Source organism: Hippichthys cyanospilos, chromosome 10, assembly GCF_059441005.1.
Source record: "Hippichthys cyanospilos isolate Australia breed blue-spotted pipefish chromosome 10, RoL_Hcya_1.0, whole genome shotgun sequence".
NCBI classification, from domain to species: Eukaryota; Metazoa; Chordata; class Actinopteri; order Syngnathiformes; family Syngnathidae; genus Hippichthys; species Hippichthys cyanospilos.
This window is the reverse complement of record NC_142378.1, coordinates 8,604,260-8,629,913: the sequence shown is the minus strand read 5'-3', so window position 1 is coordinate 8,629,913 and position 25,654 is coordinate 8,604,260. Positions and strand designations below refer to the sequence as shown.

At 40.7% G+C, this 25,654-nt stretch overlaps 1 protein-coding gene across 1 annotated transcript in view; it reads right to left on the bottom strand.

Annotated features, from left to right (window-relative positions):
• acbd6 (acyl-CoA binding domain containing 6) overlaps window positions 1-25,654 on the bottom strand; it is a 30,279-nt gene continuing 4,625 nt past the window's right edge. Inside the window, exons 4-8 of the mRNA XM_088426686.1 lie at window positions 25,269-25,345; window positions 21,143-21,248; window positions 19,310-19,399; window positions 3,457-3,487; window positions 1-603 (exon numbers count right to left, since the gene is read on the bottom strand). Coding sequence (XP_088282812.1) covers window positions 449-603; window positions 3,457-3,487; window positions 19,310-19,399; window positions 21,143-21,248; window positions 25,269-25,345 — 459 coding nt within the window. The 3' untranslated portion in view covers window positions 1-448. The remainder of the gene's footprint in view (window positions 604-3,456; window positions 3,488-19,309; window positions 19,400-21,142; window positions 21,249-25,268; window positions 25,346-25,654) is intronic.

Genomic DNA, 25,654 nt, shown 5'->3' with positions numbered 1-25,654 from the left:
TGAGAGTAGAATATTTTTTTTTAATGTTGATAAATGATAGACAATAAAGCATTCTATGGAATGAAACAGAAGAGAACCATCAACCTGCAGCAGTGGTCTGAAACGTCTACAGTTGGGATGAAGATAAATTAGAGTAGGTCTTTTGCCTCATCACAAGATTTGATGACCTGACCGTGCTGTTGACAAATGAATTTCTTGGATCCAGCACCATGTCAGCCCACTATAGAATTGGTGAAAGCGGGTGAACATAAATTATTCTTTCAATGAAAAAGAAAGACGGCAAAGCCCACTAACCTAAAAGTGTAAAGGAGCGTAAAAAAAAAAATAAACACAAACTGCTGGGGTTGCAAAGTCTCTCACCGGGGAAGTGAGGGATGCTGGGAAGTCACAGTTGATGAAATGAGAACGTGGGGGCGGGGTTTCTGGAGTTGAGGGGCAATTGGGCACGTTAGCCCTTGGGAGCGGTGTACTGGCGCAAGAGTGAAGAGATGGCGCCGGACTCCGTCACCTCCTCGGGGAGCGAGCCCTCCATGTCTTTGATGGACGGGTCCGCACCGGTGCTCAGCAGGAGCTCCACAATGTCGCCAAACTCGCACGCCGATGCTACAACGGAAAAAAAATACAAAGTTTTAAACCGTATCCGGGAAAGTCAAGCTGATTCTTCACAGTGTTAGTTTGTTGCTTTTGTCAAGCAACTTACCGGGTTTTAAAAAAAATTGAAGCTAGAGTAGCACAGCAAAGGATTCATTCAATTCTAGCGCTGGCCAAGAAAAATGTGCTGATCCAGTAATTTTTTTTTTTTTTCCTCCGATACTTTTGTTTACACTGCAAGGCTTCCTTAATCCCTCAACGGGCATTGTAAGAATCTGAGTGACTAACGTCAGCATATGTACCAGGTGAGCATCTAGTTAGCTTAAGTGAATACAGCTGAGTTTCAAGGAAAATTTGGATCGTTATGAACGCTGTGTGAGCTGCGTATATCGCAGGACGTATCGTATCGGTAAGACAGCATGTTAAGTTAATACATGTTAATACAATGTCTATACACCCATGCGAGACTAGGATGTGACTAGGACTAGATATGTGAGCTGCATATATCGCAGGACGTATCATATCGGTAAGACAGCATGTTAAGTAGATATACAACGTCTATACACCCATGCGAGACTAGGACCAATTATATTGTAATGGCTATTGAAAATCTGCTACCTAAATATCTTTCCACATGTCAAATCTTTTTTTTATTTTTGTTTTTTTAAGGTTTTGTAAGAGACTCTGGAGCACACCAGAAAATGTCTGCCCCTGCACTGAATAGCATCACTACAATGAGAACTGAAACAGAAGCTTTTTTCGGAAACTAATGTAGATCGTTAACATGATGTTTTCATGTTTTGGACCTGGATATAGAGCCTTTAGGATTGGGTTGAAAAGGACTACCGTGACCTAAATACCGTAAAAGACTCCTGACGAGCACCGTGTTGGGAAGAGATGAGGGGTCTGTTAAAAACGCTTGGAAGAATTTAGATCATTTGAATCTACCTCTGTTCTAGAGTGGTGTTGTTTGTATGCTGTGGACTCCATTTACTGCCACCTACAGTATGGGAGAATATCGTCTGACTGCGGGGAAAAGCCACACTGAGTATAAAGCGCTGGAAAACACGTGCCGGTGCGTCAAGCATAAACTTTTGCTGCAGGCTTGTTTTCGCTATAGTGAAATTCAATGCTAGGCAAATGCAGACAAAACCCTTTCGCATTATGCAACAGAGGGATTTTTCCTTCTAGGGGCAAGTAAGTAAACGGAAAACGCAATGTTATTTCACACTTGGGGATTTTTTTGCACATGCGGGTTTTGTTGTAGAGGGGTTTTACTGTATTCCCAAACTAAAATGGTCTTTTTTCATTCTCTAAAAAGATGTGTGCTTACACCATCTTTGATGGACCTTTGTCAATGAACGTCTCATCCCGTTGGTACCTCACAAGCCCCCCTTTCCCTCTCTTGAGTGCTCTTCTCCGCCTGTGTCTATCAATTGCCGCTTTTAAACAGTCGACGACGTGCTCGGCCCTGCTCGCTGATGTCAGCAGGCGCACTGATTGACAGTCAAGCCTCTTAACCTGAAAGAGCGTTTGCGAGATGTGATGATACATCGGAAACGCGAGTGTTCCCGCGCGTTCTTGGCCGTGTGCATGTGTGAAAGCCAGCCAAGATTAGCGCGTGGTAGTGATGTGACATTCCCGAATGAACCGAGTCTTTTGAATGGCACTTCACTGTGAAAAATAGGGCCTGAGAATTCCGCATATCACGTCATCGTAGCATATTAGCGGCATACGGTAAGTTGGGTTTTTAGCTCTGGAGTCAGCGCAAGAAAAAGAGCATAACATGAACTGAGCGGAGGGAGACATCAGGGAGGGGCAGAGGTGGAGCGGAAGAGCTGCCGCGGAGGTCAGTAAGTGGCCACAGTTATTGAATTTTTGTTTTTTAGACTTTGATTTGTTTAAATGAAACCCAACATGCCTAAAAGTGCTCACTGCTTATTATATTTAATAACATAATATTTTAAAGGAAGACAATTACATGTCCTTGGAAACAAAAACTTAAAATATGACATGAATTGTTATCACTAATGCCAGTGTTTATTTTAAAAGTTTAAAAAAATGTTTAAAAAAAAAAAGCTAGTTTTTTGAACAGCTCTTTTCAGTAAATGGTTCACTATAAAAGTCCCATCACAAGCATGTTGCTTTTTTCCCATGAGCTAACCCTGCACTTGATGAGTGTTTTTTATTTTTATTTTTTTAACAGCGATGGCTCGCATGGCACGTGGTCGACGTCTGGCCAGAGCCTTGAGCTGTGTTAAAAAAAAAAAAAAAAAAAAAAGAGTGGCTGGCCCTCGGGGGAGCCGTAGAGGAGGAGAACAATTTATGGCGAGCAGTAAACCCTCAATTAATCACTTGCCAGCCGCCACGGCCTGAGCAAAGAGAGGTGGAAATGAATTTTCATTCTCTGCTATTTGTCTCTGGAAGTTCATCGCTTATGTTTATTAGTCATGGTTTTACATGCCACCTTGCTGTGTTTGCGGGAGCGTGTGCCAGTGGGTGACGCAACACGGCCGCCGCGGAAAAGGGTGGGGGGGGGGGGGGGGGGGGCAGATGGTCCAGCAAACGCACGCGTCCTAAGAAGGACGAGGGAACCGCCCCTCGGGGACGCGTGCGTTGGGGCATGAGAGGGTCAGGGGGAGTCTGAGGACCGCTGCTGATTTCCTAGGGGAGGACTGGCGATTATTACACACACTTACACTACACACACGTTTACACACAGACGGAGCAAAACCGGACTGGACTCGCACGAGAGGAAAGGCTCATTAGCATGGAAAAGGAGCACAAAAAGTTGTCGGGGACACCTTTCCATTAAAGAAGCTTTAAAAAGTTAACAGGCGCCCACGTCAACAGCTGCCTTCTTACCATAATGTAGCGCCGTCTGTCCTTCGTTATCCTGTGAAAGGCAAAAGACAATGTTCAACACACTTGTGAGGGAAGAATAAATCAGCGCAGAGTTATGAACACAGAAATAAATTTGCAGCCAGCAAAACCTGAAACCGCACCTGTTAGCATAACAATCGGCGGCTACTTGTTGGGGATGAGGTTTAGAGGGCTTCCGTCTCATTGGCTTGCGGGGGGATTATGAGGAGATGAGGTATTGATTGGGGGAGCACGTGATTCAAACCAGATCATCGTCTGTCTGATTGCTTTGAATGCATTCAAAAATATGTTTGACTCATTTCAATAAAGGGTGAGATTGACAAATGCCCTAGATAAGCCGTGTTATTTTCCAAACAAATATAAATGTATTTAAATAATATTCTTGTACAAGCGTCATATTGAGCTGTTCATTATGAATTTAGTATATTTGTTAGCCTTTGTTTGTTAAAGGGGAAGTCACGTCTAAAAACAAAATACAACAATTTACATCTACTCTATATTTATAAAACATACACCAGCTATCAGTTTTATACCACAATGAATTGGATAAAAAAAAAAAAATCTTTCATTTACATCCCTATATTATTGCATGAAAAAATACATTCAAACTAACAAAAGATGCAGGGGTAGGTCTGATAGCACTGAACATTTTATATGTTTATTGAATTTTTACCCCAGTGGTTATGTGACCTGGGGACACAATGGTCCAGCGACAAAAGCTAGATGAGTGTGAAGAGTCAGTGGTAGTGGTAGTGTGTGTGTACGAATGTTACAAATGATAATTCAGGTTACGGGGTCAATGGTAGAGACATATTTCTTGTTCGAAATGTGACTTAAGGACAGGGCTCAAAGTGTGTATGTGTGTGTGTGATAATAAGACCCAATCTATGACAGGCATCACCAACAGAAGATTCAGTTCCTAATCACTGTTTCGGCTTCCTTTGCACCTCATGAAAATGATGAATGGCCAAAATGCTGCTGCCACCATCAGAACAAAAGTCCAACGGGTTCACGTGATCGGAGGTAGATTCAATTCCCATGGACTCGGTGACATTTCCTCCAGATCCTATGGATCAGGGCTGCCCAAGTCCAGTTCTGGAGAGCCCCCATCCAGCCTATTTTTCCTGTAACCCTCATCTGGTACACCTGATTCAAGTAACCATGATTGCTATCAGACTTTTGCAAAGCTTGCTTATTAGCTGAACATTTGAATCCGGTACGTACCGGATGAGGGTTACAGGATGAGAGCTTCGAGGCGGACAGTCGTTCTATTTTTTAAGTCGACTTGATGGCCACGGTTTTCCTCTTTCCCAGCCAGTCTCTGCTGTCATTACCACAACCAACTTTTTCTTCTTTCCCATTCACTCCTCACAGACTCACCTCCTCCATCATAATCCCTCTGTTGTCATTCCCTCCATTTCCTTATTTTCCCCTTATTCTCTCTCTCCCTCCATTCTTGGTGCATGGTGATCCTATTGTTATGCTCCCACTCTTTCTCTCCCCGTCAGTGTCTCAGGGGCAGCACTTTGGGGACCTTCTGATTGGATTAGAGCTTTCTATTCCCTCTGGGTGGACCTAAACACAGATGCAAATCTAAACTGGTAAGTGGTAAACGGGTTGTAGTTTGTTTGTTGGTGCGGTGTCAATACTGCAAAATGTAAGATTTACTAAACTTAGTAAATGCAGTAGTAGAATCTAAATTGTGAAGGCAAAATAACTTTCTTCAATGAAGGAAAAATAATGTTTTTCCCTTTGAGGATTCTAATAGAGTTTCTTGAAATTCAAGGATTTGCCTTCTTGAATTTTCCTTTGGATGAAAGGCCAAAACAATACTTGTCAACTACAATTTTTGCTGTTACTCCACACTATAAATAACAATCTTGGAAACAACTTTACCGATGCACCATTACCAGTAGATGGCATCAATCCCTCATTTTAAATATGAGCCTGAACACAAGATCTTGTGGACCTTAAAAATGCTCTAAAATGCCTAGTAGTGAATGTTAAAAGAACTATGTACAATAAAAGAGTGTACTACTATATTTAAAATGTTACACTTCATAAGGTAAAAGCACGTGTACGGCACTATGTGGAGAATGGCAGTGTTTGTGTGTGTGTGTATACATGTGAGGGGTCAGTGGCCTGTCCTCTCAGCGTTCCCTAATGCCCCAGGATCCAGGACCCAGGCTTGATGGAATCACAGGAAATTGGATTGTCTTCCATTTGCTTTGGAAGTAGCTTGGAAGAGACACCGGCCGCTCTTACGTCCGCCACCCCCTCCGCTTAGGTGCACCCCTGTTCCCATCCCATTACCGAGGCATGTTGCAGCAAACCCCTGCTTTCCCATGTCATCCAAAGTTTCCCCTTGCAGTGCAGAAACGTCAGCAGAGTGTTCAATAAAGCATCTGCGCATCCGCTTGCACAATAGCAGGAGCTCCAGCACCATGTAGCGGATCGCCTTAATGGGCCAGACCAATATGCTAAGGTGCAGTATGAATAGGGATCGGTCTATTAGTACAATTGCAGTATTGCTGGATGTGAGTGACATTCATCTATCATTTCTACGACGCAAGCAAGGTGAGGTAAGAGAATAATGATGGAGAAAGAAAAAAGGCGCTTCATGCAGTTTGCATTTTTAAGCCTTACAAATGAATCGGTCTGGGGAAAAGATGAGATTGCATACTTACATTTTTGTGTCGACTTGTAAAAAAGCACTGCATCTATCATCTGTCTGATAAGAGTGGAGGAATGTCAGATGATTCCGTCAGGCGGAAGTAATAAAACTCCTGGCTGTACTTGAACTTATTCACAGCGTAAACACACAGAGGGACTGTCACAAATGTCATTCATGGAAAATGACTGAACTAGTTTTTTCCGCTTCCACAAATCTCTTGCCGCTCGGACAAGAATAAGTCCAAATGTTGAGCCTAAACTGTTTACAGCAGCATTAAGTGGTGGCTTCAAGGGCATAAAACATAACTGGGTTTGGGGATACAAATAGAGCCCAGACGTCCCCGGAGTCTGCGATACACTCTAGCAGCATTTCATTCTGATTGTGCGTCTGAACCTTGGATGCGATTTGTTTAGGTTGATGTTAAAACTTGTTCCGGCAAAGCCAACAGATGCAGCAGTGGTATTTGCGCGACAAGCCGTTCTGCTGACAGAAAACTCCAGTGTGTACATAGATAACAAAAGAAACAAAAAACATTCATTCAATTAATATAGCAAATGATTAATTGACGAATTTAACATAATGGAGAGTGGTAGCTAATACTTTTGCTGTCATTGGAGATTCTAATAGTTTTTTTTTTTTTGCAACATCTCTTCCAAAGACTCTCATTAGATTTTGCAAATGTACTTGAAGTTGTGATTGGCTGCCTGTGCCTTTCATCACTCAATCAATGCTTGCGATTTGAGACATCGGCATGATTAGCCTTAAGGGTAGTAGCCAACAAATCAGAAGACGACCACAACATGGCTTTGTTAGCAAATGGCAATTGATTTCATCCTTTCATCCTACAGATATTTCATCCTTATAATATACAGATGGCTTTTACATATGCAGGGATGCACATAACTGATATGCAAGTATGCACTGATGCTTAACATCGCATGATTCACTTTGCGCATTTGCGTACCTTCCTAACTTTCACCCACGACAAGTGAGCCTGATCCAAACATTTTTTTTACCCTGAAAAGTGGCTCCAAGATGTGGTGCAAGATTTACCGCTCATGTATTATTATTCTCGTGAAGGAGATTGTCATCTGGGTCCTGAAAAAACATTAAGAAACTTTTCGAGGACGCGGGGTGTCTGTGTGCACACAGATGATGCGCCGCTAATGTGGGAGTGACACTGAGAAGGCGTTGAGAAAACTTTTTAATGAAAGAAAGGGTGTGTATCAAATACTGTACTATGTCCTGGTATTCATGTGAGTACCTCACAAAAAAAAAAAATTGTGTGCACCCCTGCAAATATTGCTATCATAGCCATTGGGTGGAAGTTTTGAATATTCAAATGTTATTTTTCCTTTTTTTACAAATCAATAGTGGTCTGATGGTCTCCTTTGTTATATGTTCTGGTTATGCATTATTAATCAAATTGAAATTGTGAAAATCCCCTGAGAAAATATTTCTTGAACGCGTAATACCCCACAGCATTTTTTTTTTTTTTTTGACAATGAGATACATTGAACTAAGGCCGTTTGGTTAAAAACGTATCGCTGGAATGGTTCAGTGAAGAGGAAACTTTGTGGTCAGGCACGAAGGTAGATTGAGGCCGATTAATTGTGTTTGGGGAAGATGATGTAACGACAGTTGTCCAATTTTAAGTACTATTAAAAGCTTTTTCTTGGTCGTGGGGGGTCATGTGCGCACTTTTATGTAGACGACTCCCGTTTGCGACGTGCTAACGGCCTATCCTATTATTTTAATAAAGGAGAGCATAATAAAGTGATATTTTTATAGAGTAATAAATTAAGAGATTTAACATGATTTTGCTGCATGGTGGTGGCATTAAGTTGATGGTGCATGAAGGCATTTAATTGCGTTACAAAGCATACTGAACATTGAAGAATTGGAAACTCAAGGGTGTTTTTATTTAAACTTCCTAAACTACCCTTCCTAAATCCTGGGTACACCGAGCTTCATCAAAACTAAAATGGCCTCGGTTAAACCCATCAGGTGGTTTGGCATGAAATGACCCAGAAGTGAATAGTCTACCAAACAGCAACTCAATTCAGCTTTCAGTTTGATGTCGTGAAATTCTATTGTAATCGGGGGTAAATTGGAGCGATCATCATAGATTCTCGTAACGTTCTCTTCCCTTTTTCAAACTTTACACTCTTCCATTTCCCGTCTGCCCTCCGCCCCTGACAGAAACATTAAACAAGTGGGGAAAAAACGGACAAGCAATTATAATTTATGATCAATGCATGCAGCGGTTTCTGACTTTCATAATGACAGCTGCTGGGAGGGAGCGCTCGCGTGTGTTGGGTAAATCGATCGACTGGAATCATTGGCATGCAGATTCCGGCAGATCGCATTATGAAGAGCAGGTGCCATTAATCAAAAAGCTGAAAGATGGAAGAGATGAAGATACCGGTCACTACACCGGGGCCCTTCTAAAACCAGAACAGCAAGTGTGGCCCCAAAAACATGAAGCGTCATACACTTTTTAAAGATTTTATGATGAATGACTCCAAAGCGCAGGACATACCAAGTGAGTTTTTGTGACTGGGATGGATTGCAAAGGCCGTGAGACACACAAGGAGGTACGAGCAATGAGCAATGACAGACTACTTTCACTTTGATCTGATTAATGACAGGGGGAACCATGTACGACAGAATCTTTGGAAACATCTATTTTTGGCCATTATGATTTTTTGCGGAACTGACCTCCTAAACACACCTAAGCCTTTGGCAATGTAATTGTAAAGTTGCAGCACAATCATGTATACAGTAAAGAAGTAGATAGATAAATAGTAGTAAAATACATAACAATACAATACATAACAATAAATACATAACAATAAATACATAACAATATATAGTGTAATTGCATATCCATTCCAGTAGATGGTAATGACGCTCTCTCTTTTTTTATATTAGGCAAATTAATACACTTCTAATCTATTCTGTTAGAGACTAAAAACCAATGGTAATAATTAGATCATAAATACTTGCATAATAATAAATAAACAACTTAAATGAATAAATAAAATAAAGAAATGAATAATTGTTATTCTTTCTTGTAAGTTCATCTCTCTTGTTTATTAAACCAAGCGGTCGCTAGCATTGGCTAAATTTTAGAACATCTGAATATGTTTGCATAGCTTTAAGTTAAACTAGTTAATGAAAACAACTGACTTAGTTATAGTATGCGAGCCGATAATAATAATGTTTTCAATAGCAGAACAAATCCGAGACCAAGTCCATCAATGAGACCCTACATTTGATTATTATTTATTTTTTGTTTATCTACTTACTATTTTAATTATTTAAATTGTTTGTTTTAATGATCTTAATCATATTAAATATAAATAACTTAATCACAATCAATAATTTAATGAATAGCTTCATTAATATAATTATTAAATGGATTTGATTTTATTATAATTTATTATTATTATTAAATGTTAAACACTGTTAAAGTGTGGTGGTTCATCTTTTGTCGCTAATAGAAGGAGTTTGTTTTTACTTAGTTTGATACAGGTTATGTATCCTCTTTAGATGAATTCCAAGTCAATTGCAGTTCAGAGACTATTATTTACCGCTGAGCAAGGCAGTGAATTCACAAACATCTCTTTTGAGAGTACATATTCAATTTTCCTACGCAGGTCAATTAAATGGTTATGTTTATTTCTTCATGTAAAGAGTTGAGTTGTTTGTGAGCGTGTGTGTCTTGGAATTCCAAATGAGAAATCAGATGCTTGTGTGTGCGCACTGCACGCTTTACGTACGTACTGGGAAGGCCCCGGTGTTAAAAGGATCTGTTCGGGGTGGAGCATCCTTAATTGAATCTGAGCCTCCTTTCTGAGCGGCACGCGGTAACCTTGCCACTCAGCGTGTGAGGACTGCCACCCGTGGTCAAATTAGCCCGATGCCTAACTCGCCGCCCTTCACATTGCTTGGGAGTGTCCTTCAGGTGCCCGGGGGCTCCCCCTCACCCACCCTCGCTCCTACGGCTGACATCATAGTACCAGTTAAAGATGGTAGAGATTGCACGATTTTTTTTTTTTTTTTAATTGCGTTGCAATGGCTGCTTTTTTTTTTGTTAACACTACTGTACAGTCAGCGAAAGCATCATTTAAATGTTCAGCAAAATTGCAGTTTGGCTAGATCTTTTTCACAATTAAAAAAAAAAAAAAAGAACAGAATGTGCTCTTGTTTGTAAATCCATCGTCTTGTACCCAGGCGCAGCCCCCTCCCGTCTTGGCGTCACCAAGCGCGCTTGTTCCCGCGGGACGCCTTAGCGTCCATTACGGCCATCAGAGATGAGGATAGGGTTGAAGCCCGGAATTAACATGCCTGCCGCCCCCTCCAACAGTCTGGTCTCCTGCAGCTCATCGATGATGTTCAAAAAGAAATATATGAAATAAATAAATGCAAAAAAGAGTGTAATATGAAAATCAATGGGCAGGCGAGCGGGAGCTGCGGCGAAGGCAGCGGGGGTAGGGGCGGTGGGGGGCTCATAAAGCTGAGTACTGCGGGAGACTGATGGAAGGCAAAACACTTACTTTGTTTATTCTCTCTCCTCACCCCCTCCTCTTTTCCTTCCACCCACTTTGTTTCCAGCTCTTACCCCCCACCCCCTTCTCTCTGTCTGAAGCGGCTGAGGACAGCTTTAATGCTCCTGACAATTTATGTGGATGGTTAAGAACGATGGAAATCAAATAGTAGGATGTAGGCGAGGCCCAGTGAGTGGCCAATAAGAAAGAAACAAGAGCCGATGAAGGCAAGGACCGTTACCTGCTACGAGGCGTCCGTGGACGGCGGCATTACTGTCAAGTCACACGCTGGCCTCTGAGTGCTCGCATTATGCATTCATAAGCGTGCGAATGTCTGAACGGCTCTTTTGACACCGCAACAGCTCTCATTTCATTAAGTCGAGCGGCGTTGCCACTACTTAATAGGAATCCTAGAAGACCGTTTCACAGATGTGTTCATAAAAATGTAAATTACGTGTGATATATGCCGTTTGAATTTTTCGTAAAACTAACTATGCTTGCTAAAACAGCCCGTGAAGGAGAATCGTAGCTGTAAGGGAAAATATATTTTGCTGCGGAGCTAAACCCAAACTGGGGAATATAATTTACTTTACTTATTTACGTATGTTTTGTGGAATGTGGAAGGAAACCGGAGTACCCGAAGAAAACCCACACGGGCATAGGGAGAAAAATCCAGACAGTGTGGCCAGAGGGAGAATTGAACCCAGGACCTCCACAAGTGAGGCGGGCGTACTAACCACTGTGCCACCCAAAATATATCATAAATAATACATATGTAGAGCTGTAGAGCTGTACTGTAGAGGTACAGTATAAGCATAGACATGTCAAACTACAAACCCCTTTAAACAAGGAGTTTTACTTTGAACCCTTTGAAGAGTTTTATAGCAATACATTGAAATTCAAAGTATTTTTGCACAGTTTGAGTGAGGTAAATAATCTCTTAATGCCACATTACAATCTCTTTAGCTAAAGAGAATACTTGGATGCGGAACTGAAGGGTGGCTAGCTATGCAAATGAGGTTTTGTTGCTGAAGAGATGCCAGTTCACAAGGTTTTATTGGACAATGTAATGCTAGAATGTAGAGGTGAGGATTACATTTTGGGATGCAACAACATTCATGAAGGCCACCCACTCTTACATATTTGCCTTGCTTCCATCCTCATAATATCTGTGAATGTGCATGAACTGGACTATAAAATAAAACTTAATTGTGAGGTGGACATCCAAAGGAAAAATATTCTTATATTTGTGTCTTAATGATCTTTCCTCAAAAAGAGCCATAACAAATCCCCTCCCCCCCAAAGAAGCCTCTTGCAGACCTTATCGGAAGCATCAGAGGCAATCATGCCATAAAGTTATAGGAGAGGAAAGTCGGCAAGCGGGCAAACTTGTAAAAATGAGAGAAATATTTTACAGTAATGCTGTCATTGGGTCTATTATAAAGAGGTAGTCGGAGGGAGTGCTCTTAAATATGTGTAACAGTGTATGAGGCAAACTACAGCAGAGTCCAGGATTAATCAGTCAAGCCACCGAGGGAGCTGAAATGTGCTCATTTCACATCCAGAAGCAAAGGCATGCACAAAAATAATGTGTGATTGTGCTACATTGCAGAGTGAATTGATATTTCTACGCGTTCTCCAAAGTGCATTTCTCATTTTTATTCCTTTTGTACATTCTAATGGGATATGCTATGAAGGAGAGGTTGCACATTTACACCTGCACACTTACACACGACACACTTGGGTCCACACAATTATGATGAATCTTATTGGGTATTTGTTATGACTGGCTTGACTGCGCCATTAGTTAGAAACGGTATTGCTGGGAAAGGGGAGCGAAGGGAACCTTAACAAAGTCTCCAACATTGACTTTCTATCATCTAGTGTGTACGTGTGTTTGTGAGTGTAATTGTGTGGGCGACCACAGAATCTGAAAGGGAAAATGCTTGACTAAAAATGAGGCCATATTTATTATAGGGATAGGAAAAGCAAATTCATTTGTTCTATGGTAAATAATATTAATTGTAGTTAAACACACAAAAAAAACATTATGAATTTATATAAATGACTAAAAGGTGGCTTGGTGGCTCATTCCAAAAACATGTATGTGTGTGTAAAATTGATTAGTGGAGTTGAGGGGCAGAAAATGAAGATGGCAGACGAATGAACCCCGAGCAGAAGCACAAAAAAAAAGCTAATTGAACCCTCAACCACGCAAAAATAGTCATAAATTCAAAAGTATAAATTCTTATTCTTAATAATAGAAGCCCTTTAGGTTAAATGAATAGAATACTGTACTATTTAACCTGTTCTACGTGTGCATCTGCAGTTAGCTTTTAGCCATGTTGTTTGCGTCTGTGTGTGTGTGGTTTTTTTTTTTTTTGGAACAATGTCATGTGATCTACCAATTGGTCGATGGACCAGTTGACTGCGATCGACACTTTGAGGGTCCTAGTATAATTGATGTTCTCTAGCTTCTCTCTATTAAGCCTCATTAGAGAGATGCGTGAAATAATTAGAAACCAACACCCAGGAGAGATGAAAAGATTACCCCCTCATTCAATCCCAAATACTGTATGTCTTTTTTTTGTCTTTTAAGTGCAGACTTCCAATCTCATGTAATTATTATTTTTTTTTCTTTTTTGAAGAACTTAGGTTCAAAGAGGGTCTGAAAATGGCTGTCACTGGATAAGTTAAAGATCTTGCCAACAAAGTCACAATTTGACATCATGGGCATTAAAACTAAGCTTAAAGCCTCTCTATTGGCTCCATAAATAAAAACAGTTCATTTCAGTAGCAGCAGGGCGGAGAGCAACATCATGTGGAATTTTGTTGTTTTGTGTTCCTCAGCCGCCAATTGCGGGCCATCCCTGCAGTCAGATATTTATTACTATTGATCTAACCGGTCCCGGCTGGAGACTTTTGTTCTGTCGGCTCCGGGCTCTGACCTCAATTAAGTTATGAATTTCTATCTGATAGACTGGGAGCGCTCGGGTCCTGCCGCGGCCACGCTACCACGCTGGATTAATTAGAATTAGCGGTGCTGTGATTCGCCCTTTCCGTCTCATGGATCATGTTGTTTTAATACAAAGTGTAGGCGAAGGCGATAGCGAGTGAGACAGTGCCTGAGCATGTGACACCTGCTGTGCTTCGTCTTCCGCTCGCCTCGTCTTGGTGTGGCGTGAACAATGTGTTCTTCCTGCCGTTGTGTTTGCGTGGAGTTAACCTGCACTCTCTCGGGTTAATCCCAACTTTCCCTCTGCGCCTCCGCCACTTACTCCCACTAATCGCGCTCTGAGTACCACATTGTGTAAATACATTCTGGACTGCTGTCGACCTTTGTGAAAGTCTGCATCGCCTCCGAAACATGGGACTCAAGTTCCCATGAATAAGGGCACGTTTCCGTGGCAACTGTCTGGCTTATTGGGATTTTTTTTTTTGGTGAAGAGGCTGGAATTTGGACCTGAAAACAAACGTTGGGTACATGTGGGATGCCTGAGTAATGCCGGACCGAAAAATGACCACACAGGCACATACACATCATTGGATGTTAAATATAACTGAGAGGCTACCAAGATCACCAATTCATTAAAAATGCTCACTCTCAAATGTGTGGGAGTATATTTCATCAAGAAAAAAAAAAAACTGGCATTGTTTTCATTCACATCCCTTGCTTTGTCAGATACACTTAATACCCACTGGTAGGAAACATTTACACAACATTTATCAAGTAAAAAAAAAATGGAGTCCTTTTTTTGTAAAATTCATATAGAGAAAACTTTTTTTTTTAAATGCCTGCATATCATTAAAAATCTACAAAAAAATGGCATACTTACAATATAGAAAATCCTCCTGAGACAGACCTATTGATTTGTATTCACTGTTGTGTCCATTTTGCCAAACATATGAGACATAATGTGGTAAGGCAGGGTAGGGGTGTGCTCTACTGAGTACACTCGGACTTAGAAGCACAGCTTGAATGAGTGAAAAGATATTGGGCAAAAACAAATGTCCACAACAATGGACACAAACAAATAGGTTGGGTCTCAGGATGATATGATTCATATATTCCTCAAAGGGAATTAGTAATTACATTACAATGCGGCCAGGATGATTAAGGCAGTATAAGACCCAGTCGAACAGCAACTGAGTCATGATGGTGGTGAATGCTGATATTACAGTGCAATTTAAAACTAACCAAGCATACTCAGCATACGGCGCCCGCAGATTCACATACCATATTTTTTGTCAGTAATGCTTAAAGTATTTTCATTTTTTTTCTGAAACCTACCCTCAATCGTTTTCTGTTGAACAATGTTTTTGTTTTTTGAAACTGTATTCATTAGTCGAGATGCCACCTAAGATTGTCACCGGTTCTATTGATGCATATCACGGTCAGATAATTATCACAGTTCATTCAGTTTTAGTTTAAAAAAAATGTATTGTGTATTCTTGCAGCAAAAAAAGAAAAAACATTTTAGCCATTTTGGAGAACAACAATGGAGGGTAAATATTTGCTTCTTAACAGCTTCAAAATCATGGTCATTTGTCATCGGGAATGCAATTCCAGTTCTCCCACAAGAACGCTCCACAACCACCGGTCCATGCCCCATTTGACACCGGGCCACAAATATAGATTAGAGCTTGCAATCCAGACCCTTGGTAAAAGGTTACCGATCCGGAAAACAAAACATGACAGCATCATTTGGAATTTTGGAAGCTTAGTGGCAATACAACCACCGTTATAAAATGACGTAATAAGTAAATGATATTTAAATTATACGGCAAATCCAAGGGGGGAAATGCTAATTACTAATGAAATCGACAATTTGATCCATTTTCACTCCAGTTGTGATATAAAGAAATGCCCTGAATTGAATCCTCTGTCGCATCCAGGCTCTTAAATACCTTCTAAGCAGCCCACTGTGCTTAAGTACAGTTGTTAAGCTGTAATTTCCATTATTAAATGAAGTGATAGTGTACTTCCCACATTGTGTGGCCTGTCCCACTTTTCCTGGGCTAGTAGCAAGATTGCGAGGCTGGGGTCTGATCTACAGTTGGCAGGTGGCAGAGCCATGATCTCACATGCGCACACGCGCTCACCCCCATCTATTGTAGCGCCCCACCCCCAGGCTTGATCCAGGATTAACTATCAAACGAGCCCTTAATGCAAGTTACCGGGGTTTGGGAACAATTCACTCAAACAATCAGTTGATTAATTTCAAACGATTTCCCTCCTCGGCCAGGAAAATAATACTTTTTGTTTAACTCTAAAGCCCCCCGCCCACTTTTTTTAATCAACAAATTAAGCGTAAATCACGTTTGATCTTTATTTACTGGTTGCTCAGCAGTTGGTGGAGGTCAAGAGAGATTACCCGTAGCTACAAACAAACATTCCTCCATTTCGCTTATAAATGTTTTTTTTTTTTTTTTTGCCATCGTGAACTTTGTCCGCAAAGGACAGATTCTCATTAACTCTTCTCTGATTAAAAGAAAAGCGACAAAAAGGAGGTTCGAGCAAGTTCTAATAAGAAGGGCATCGCTCCCCAAGCTTTAAATAATGAGGTAATTTGGCATTGTGAGGGAGTGGTATGATTTAGACAACTATATTTTTCTCTCAGCCACCTCATAAATCTGCTTCCAATAACACTGCTTGTCTAATTTCTGGAATCTACTCTAATGAGACGCCGTGCTGCAAAGCGCTTTTGAGTTTGACTCTCGCTCTAATCAGCTCCTTTTAGGCCCTGTACTTGAGTTCATTTCTCTAGCGACAAATATATATATATATATATATATATATATATATATATATATATATATATATATATATATATATATATATATATATATATATATATATATATATATATATATATATATATTTTATAAATAACAGTGCAATCACAATTACAACTTGTCCATATTTCATAATTGATAACTACTATTTTTCACATCCAATTAATACCTTTAAAAATGCATTTTGAAACTTCTTGTTGACAGCAAATTACATCACATGTGCTCAAGGCTCAAGTAAGAAATAATCACGGGTCAGCATGTGAAAATCACATGGCCATATCAAGAAAGGAGGTGAACCATGATTGGTTGTTAAATGAGTCTTTAGCAACTGTGATGTTATTTTCATCCATCCATCCACTTTCTTCACCGCTCAGAAGGGTCACAGGCTTTCTGGTGCCTATCCCAGTCATCTAAGCCAATTGCAGGACACGGAGTTGACAGCAAATGGCAACGTGTGTGTGCGTGTTTTTGGAAGGTACTCATTGCACTTGAAAAACCTTTTACTGTTTAAGATGGCTACATGAGTAAAGCGTCTCTTTAACTAAGGAGTGTAAAAAAGGATGGCGTAAAATGGACATTAGTACAATACACAAACTCAGAAATTGGGTGCTAAGCGGGAGAAACGGTTTTGAAAAAGCTGAGTCTCTTTGCATGAGTAAGGAGAATTTGCAAGTGTGGAAAACACTTCTTAAAGGAGAAATAAAACAACTCTGGCTTTTGATTGATTCTCTTTCATTTTCAAATAATTATCCCTTATCAAGAACCTTGAAGATTGGCATCAGCTGTTATCTGTCAACTACAAGAAGGATTCTGTGCAAGATTAAAAATGACTCTTCTCAATTTTGCCCAGAAACGGCAAAGTCACTCTTTAAATTCCATTGACAAGCACAAGAAATATGTATGCTGCTTTTACCAAAAACAAAAAACAATAAAAGAAGAAAGTTTTATCTCCTATTGTATCTTGATAATGCTCTATCTATGATCAGTTTAATATTTTTTGTAGCTATCCCTCAGTTAAGTCCTTTATGGAGCATTCCCAGCAAATCCCCCTCTCCTCCTCCCTGCATCGTCGGAAACAAAAAGGCCACGTATGAGCACACAAAGTCATTTGTGAAATGTCCTGATTATGTGGCTTGTGCGACGTAAAACAATTTGCCTGATTACTTCCAATTGATTTGGCCTTACGGTTAAAGCCTCGGTGTGCAACCTGGTGGCTGTGTCGTGCCTTCTGGGCAGACAGAGGACTAATTTCTCCGATGTGCAGCTGAGCCAGCTTACAGCCCAAGCTAAAGCCCTCCTGGATGTTCCTAAACCTTGGAGAGGCTGAAGGCTACGCGAGTGACCAGTCACTTCTTTTTGATGAAGCTCTGGAGGATTTGTCTGGGGCTCATTAAATTAAAGGTGACCTTCCGACAGGGGTTCGGGTTAGAAAAAGAGGGAAAGGGACAGAATGTAGCTTAACATTTCTTGTGTGCGTGTAAATGTAGAGATAAATGCAATCGCATCTCCTTATTCACGTTCGGGGTATTTCTACTAAAAAAGACAACATATACATTTCACATATAACATAAACCTACATGGTTTTGTTTTGTTTTTTACTTTTGTTACTGTTTGTTACTGATTAACGAGGATGCCTTCAACAAATATTTGGATCAATATTCATTTTCAGTAGAAAATAATGTTGGTGGTTGTAGATGTTTTTGAACAACTTTACAGATTTGCATCATGTTTTTTCAAAAAATGCTTTTTAGATCATGTTCAGTTTGGCTGTAAAATTCTAGCAAAAGGTTCAGGGAGGTCCCAGGGTCATCGGCATGTTTTAAAATTAAATAAAATCATTTCAATAGATCCCAATAGTTTTTCTACAGTAAATTATCTGTCCACTGTGTCTAGCTGCTTATCCTCACGAGGGTTGCCGGCATGCTGGTGCCTATCCCAGCTTACTTCAGGCACTAGGCGGGGGACACCCTGAACTGGTTGTCTGCCAATTGCAGGGCACATCAAGACAAATAACCATCTACACTCACAATCACACCTTAGGAAAATTTATAGAGTGTCTCAGCAACAGACCTTCATTGTGGGAGGAAACCCGGGTGCCACGCGGGCACGGGAAGAACATGCAAACGCCACACAGGAGGGCCGGAGAGAGCTTGAATTGAACCCAGGACCTCTGAATTGTGTATTGGATGTGCTACCATTCTTCCACTGTGCTGCCCTTACAGTAAAACAAGGTCTTTCAATTTCCATGACAACAGAAATGTTAAAATGTCAAAAACAAAACAAAACAAAATAAAAAGTCATCAGGTTCCTCACAAAAGTTGATGTCAATTTTCGGTGTGTGTAGATTCTTTTGAAATTGGTCAGGTACACACTCCTCAAAATGAGTGGTAAATTATTGCTTTGCTGCTATTGGTTTATAAGTTAAAAGGATTTAATACTACAAAACTGATTCAATGAAAGTTTTCACTTTGTCACCAAAGCACTTGAATTGGAGCCAAGTGTGACGGTCGCCTCCAGAAACAGCAGCAGAAGCACGACCTTAATGTCCTGACAACATTCCCATTGATGATTGCCAATACTGAGTGTAAAGAAATAAAAATGACGTCCTTCATCAAAATTCTTCCCCAGGTCAAAACCTACATTGAAAAGCTTTAATTGTTATGCTATGTTTTGCCAACCTAAAATGAAATCTCTAAGATTGAATGTGTGTTGACCGCCATAAGAGGTATGAAGATTGTCCAGTCTCAAAAATTTTGTCAAATTGACAAATACAAGTGATGTTGTTGTTTTGGGGTAAGAAAAAAGTGCCTACTTGGCTGTTGATATCGGCTTTGTGCTGCAGCAGAAATGAAACCAGCTCCTTATGGCCTCTGTCGCAAGCCCAATGCAGCAGAGCTCGGCCCTGCAAACACAAACACGGGTCAGCATAGTAAGATGTCTGACTGCATTTGAATGCACCGTGTGCAGCATGTACTGTAGTTCACGGCAAGCACTAACGCTGGAGACTTGTGCTGTAGCGTACATTGACAGTGTAATTGGATGGCGTTTTTTTTTGTGTCCTTAATCAGCTATTGGAAAATACTTTTAATGATGAAGTTGGTAGAGAGGTGACGCAATGGCAATAAAAACAGCAAGGAAAATTAAAGTTAGCTCGCAGCAACCATCGCTGGGAAGGCCGACTTCAAAATAAAATTGCACTGACGTCCATGTGTTATTTTAGGTGTTTATTTTGAAGTTGGCCTTGGCAACAGGCTGTTGTGGTGTGAAGTGATGTTTATCTTCCTTGGTAAGTCATTTTTGGCTCAAGCGTAATTCAAAGAAAGAAGTACAAACTAGGCGATCCCTCTCTCCTGCTCCTGTGTGCTCGTGTGAAATTTAAACAAAACACTTGTTGGGAGATGTTCGTGCATCATCACCGCATCCGCGAAATTTGCAGCTGAAACTGGCAAAAAATAAATGTGGCTGAAAATTTGGTGCATCTCAACTAAAAACAATGTTTACATTTGTATGGTTTAAAAGCGCAGAATGAAGTCTCCATAACAAAAAAACGGCAAGTCTGTAGTGGAGTGAGCGCATGCGTGTGTGCATCCACACTCCATAGGTCAGCAGCCCCCCATTCTATATCATATTGCAACACGCAAACATAGACTCTCCTTCGGTCCGAGATCAAGTCCATTTTTCAGGCGGCCAATTAGGTAAAAACAAACTCTTCAAGTCCAATTCCGCTGCTTAAATCGTATTGATCACCACAGCCGCGTGTTCGAATGAATACTTATGAAACGGTCCAGAATATCAATTGGCTTGCCCCTCACTTCTCATCCCTCTTCTTCCTTGCTCTCCTCAGGTGTGTGTCTGCCACTGAATGATGCCTACATCATCACTATAGACCAGAGTTAAGTAGCAGACCAATGTACTGTGAGTATTGAGTGGAGAGCTTTAGAGGGGCTGCAGTGGATGACCATGAATCAATCAGGGCATTGTGTTAAAAACAAAAAAGTGAACTTCCCTTCGGAGTAGTCTGTGCTCAGGCTCAAGATTAAATTCAGCATCAAGGTAACTGGCAGATATAATACTGGAATGTACTGAAGTGGTGTTAAATTAAACAGTTAAAAGTGACAGAATAAGCATCTCGATTATGAGAAAGGAACCTTTTTTTAATCTAGCATAGATGCCCTCAATTTAAGAATTCCTTTCAGTTTAAGAGACTGGAGTTTAAGCATTACAAACAAAAAGCATGACTTTGAAAAGTTCGCACCCCCCATTCCTAATAATATTCGTGTACAAAATTAAAGATGTATTACTGCTATGGCGTCCTCTGTATTAAATGGCTGCTTGTAATTATCACGAAGTAACCTTTAAAAAAAGTAATTAAAGATTAATTTGCAAGATCATTAAACTGACAAGTTTGATGCCTCCAAGAAGTATTTCTTTCACGTTTAGCCTCACAAGGAGAACTTTCACATGTGGGGAAGAGTGCAACGTAAATGGTCACAGGTCCTTGGCCTGGAGTTAGGCTTTATGGGAAAATTCACTACTGCCCTCTGCTGTGAAACGTCAGTACTGCAGCTAAATTTGAGTTCAAAACTCATCCTGATGAATTTGCTTTGACGAGCAAGTTGCGGTGCACCACGTTTCTTTGTATTACCTCTTCGTCTTTGGAGTTGATGTCCACTTTCTGGGAGCTGATGGCCTTGCTGATTTGCTCAATGTTGTTTTCTCTGCAGTAATCAAAGATGTTCTTATCTTCTTCTCTGAGAAAAATAGAAAATAAGACAGGTCCCGAGTCAAAATGATTTTCCAAGCAATTACCTAAACTTATAGACGCTAAAAGAGATTGGGTAAAGAACAGACCAATTATTGGGTAAACGACACCACCCAATAGAGTATTTGGGTAATTTTTTTTTGATTATGCTCAAATGGACCCATGCAGTGGGTCTAATCTTTTTTGACCCATACTTAGGTTATTTTTGACCAAACTATTTTGGAGTGTAGAAATTCTCCCATCTAATGTCAAATTGAAAGTCAAATGACAAATTGCACTTTGACAAAAAGAAAAAAAAAGTCAATAAAAGGTTTTGATATAACATTTTGAGGGGATTTTTTTTGTTTTTTTGCCATTAACACCCATAAAAATAGCAGATTATATTTTAAATCTACAGAGCAGTAAATACACAAGCAACTTACTGGTTTGGTTAGAAACATCTGAAAATAAAACAGGCAAAAATGTTGAACATCACTGTTTCCCTGAGTAAAAGCAACGTTTTCAAATCTTTTATTTTGATAGGAGTTGGTTTTCATGATGTACTATAGTAATCTGAGAATTGATCAAAGGCTAAAATAAGTTTAAAGCATCCAATTTTGACAATTACAGTTTCCTTTTCCGATTAAGAGCAAATTAATAGGAACATGAAATAACATCGCTAAATTGTGCTAAAGTGGCTCCATTGCAAAACGTTGTATGTCTCGATGTCGTCTTTTGGAATACCTTCATCTAATAAAATCTGGTTAGAGGATATTTGGCTGATAGAAAATGTCACAGAGAGCAAATCAATCAATTAAAAAGTTTGAAAACCACTGCTCTAAACGACTGATCAATTATCAAAACAATTATCAATCGTGACCATTGATTAGTTGTCAATAAATCAATTAATCATTGAATCTCTTCAAATAATTGAGCAAAAACAATGAGGCAAATGCCAACATATGCATTGGATAAATGTTTGATTTGTTTGCTCACTTGAAAGATCACATCAAACACACACAGACAGCTAACACAACCTGCGTCTGTCTCAGGCACAAGCAACAACCTTACACGCCACATCACATCTCTTGGGAATGCTGACGTACAACGCCTACACAAACACACGTCGGGGCGCCATCCCACCTCTGATTATATCTCTGCATCTCTAATCACCTCCTGGCATTGGGGACAAGTGTGCGCGCTCGTGTGCGTGTGAGTGTGTGTGTGGGGGGGTGCTGTTGTGGTCGCGGTGGGGGGAGAGAAAGGGCGAAATCTCATTTAGAGCTTTACGCCTTCCCCTCCCTCTTACTCATGCTGGCCATTCAAATTAATTGAATTTAGTGCTCTATTGTGTGACAGCCCACACACGCGCTGCCGTATCCCCAAGGCCAAAACCTTGCCAGTCCCACACCTTCTATGCTCAACCCACCTTGACCCATCCAACACACAGCAGCTACAGCGTTCCACTTTAGAACCGTGGAGTTATTTCGCTTATTGGAGGGAGCGGGTGACACCATTTTCAAGGTTCCATCCCTTTGAAGAACCTTTGTTTCACTAAGTGGAACAAAGTTACATCATTTGGTTGACCAGTGCAATCGAAAGAAATTGAGAGTTTCAAATGACAACGTAAAAATTAGGGGTGTCAAAATTACAGATACATTGCCACAAAAATTAATTACAGTCACAATTAGTGTCTGATTTTAACCATCTTACTGTAATATAATTTGTTTAGCATAACCTAATAGGCTCCTGTTGTGAATGGGTAGGCATATTCATAAGCAGAAGGAAGACGTGAAAATGGAAGAGCATATGAAAGTTGTTGGTCCGAATGGTTAATATAAGTTAAAAGAAACACCCTTTTGGCACCTTTGATAAAGGTAGCGTGATAAGCATTCTTTGTGATGAGTTTGCATACCACAGAAGCAGTTGAAGTTTAGCCAACCACATCAATGCAAAGCACTCGGCGTCGACTGTCGCCACAGTCAAAGTATCTGAGCTACTGTATAGCAAAAATGATTGGCAAAGTCAACTCTAGAACACCCCGCGTTTGAGCAAGTTTGCAACGCACATGATAAATGAGCTAGACTTATACAATTTTTATTGATAATAATCTTATTTATAGTCAGTGTGTTGAGGGAGGGGGGAAGTGTTTTTTCTTTCCTAGGGAGGTGTCGTATTAATATAACAGAGGCACTGGTTTAATCTTTTTGATCTGCCACAATAAGACAACACATCTAAATTAAAGCAACTAAAACATTATAGATCTTAATTAATCGCTCAACTTTTTAAAACCTTTTGACAGCACTAATAGTAACTGACCAATAAACTCATTCACTGCCATTGACGGCCATAAACGTCAGAGACACGATTTAATTGGAATCGCAGTGAATGAGTTTAAAAACAACAATTTAAAGAGAAATTGCTATACCGGTCAAATGATGTGCAGATTTTGGAATACAAAATCGGTCATTTCAAATATTGATCGCCATCGATTCGCTACTATTTAGTTGCATGAGTAAAGCTATTTTCACATTGTTTTACCAACAGATTCTCTCATCTCACTCCACTCACTCTCTCGGCGTTCTGCCCATCAGCCTGTGATGAATCATGAATAACTCATTACACTTTTATCACCGCGACGTTTTTGTATGAGCTCATGCATTAGCATATTCCTGATTACCGCCGCAATGTATATTCATGAAAATTCCCGCTCGGACACGCCCACTCCCCCCCTTACCCCGATGGCCACGGTGACCCCGAGTGTTCCTGATGTGTGGCCGCCATCCGTCTCCCACGGCAACTAATCAATAGGCCAGCTCATCAGTCTTTAGTCAATGATCAAACAGGGACGCCTATATTGTGCACTTTAGTACCAAAGATAAAATAAAGCTTTATAGAACGTAACATCTGTAAGGCATGTAAATGTATTGCACACTGTAAGAGGTCCACGCGGGCAGAACAAACAAATGATTAATGCGGCTCCTGTAAGCAGTGTGACATCAACGGCGCAGCAATGCATGCTGGGAAGGTCACAAGTTACCCCGTCATCAAAATAGCTGCTCATGTTTGCTGTGTATATGTGTGTGCGCGTCTACTTTGATGTACTGGAAGATATGTCCTTCATCCATCAGACCAAACTGGCCACACACACATACACGCAAACACGCGTGTACACAAACGCGCACGCAATAAAGAGGCAGTGAGAAGTGAAATAACTCAAGGGGTGCGAGCAACAAAGCCTCCAGTGTAGATCAGCATGTCTGGTCGTGGGGATTACAAACGCGGCGCTCCAAGCCTCCTCAATCACACGCCGATCAGCTCGGGAGCGCAGTCATATTGCAAATCAATGGCGCTTTTATCAATACACGCAAACGCGCGTCTCGCCAGCGAGGTGAGGGGCGATCGATGCAATTAACGCCGGCAGGTGCGTCGCTCTTGAATATTGAAGGGTGTGTGTTTGTGAGCAAAGATGAAATTGGAAGGCGGCGAAGCAGTCAATGTGACAGTTCCGACGAGTTCTGCTCGGCTTCCGGCGCGATCGGGGACGCTGTGGTGGCACCGCGCTTGTTACTTGCGGGGGGAGTTCTGGTAATGTTCCGCCGTGCTCACCGTGTCGTCATCACACCCCCTTTCCTTCGATGCCAACGTAATTAAAAAGGGGAGACACTGGCCGATGTCTCCGAAGACTGCGCGTACTAATTACCGAGAGAAACCAGCAGGATTACAACATTTCATTTCGATTGCCCTCCCCCCAAAATAAAAAAAACTCTTTTTTTCAATTGGAAAGAAGATGAGCTCTTTAAGCTTGAGTAAGTCCGCCATGCACGATGAAACGAGAGAAAATATTCCATTAACATAAATCAGGAGTGTATGTTACGCTCTGTTGAATGTAATCAAACACGGCAAAGCCGAGAGCAAAGCGATGTGAGCACAGCCAAGTCTGCAGCCTTACTGACTTTTTTTTTTTACGTTCTTTTGTTGAGCGCTAAAATAAATTTGCTATGATTTTGTATATGTGCAATTCTACTACCTGATTGTCTCCTCTTGGTACAAAGAGCTGACCGCCGCTCCTCCAAAGCCCGTTCTTCTCTCTGCTCCTCGGCTTTCCTGTCGCACACATATCACACCCACGTTAAGTTAACGGACGGGAAATGGAAATTGAAAATTTGAAGCTCTCAATATGCCACAGTCCTTGAAAATATTCCTGGGTCACTTTGACCTGGGCCTTATTTAGTAACACAATATTGTTTTAACCAGTGATTTATGTTCAAGAAAGAAATAATGTCTCTGGGTTAATATGACCCAAATGCGTGTGCATTTATCCAAAAGTATCAATAACTCCTTTTTTTTTCCCACAAAGTAGCAAAGGTAACACTTCATGTATACCTGTGTGTTGCATTTGTTATTCAGTAATAA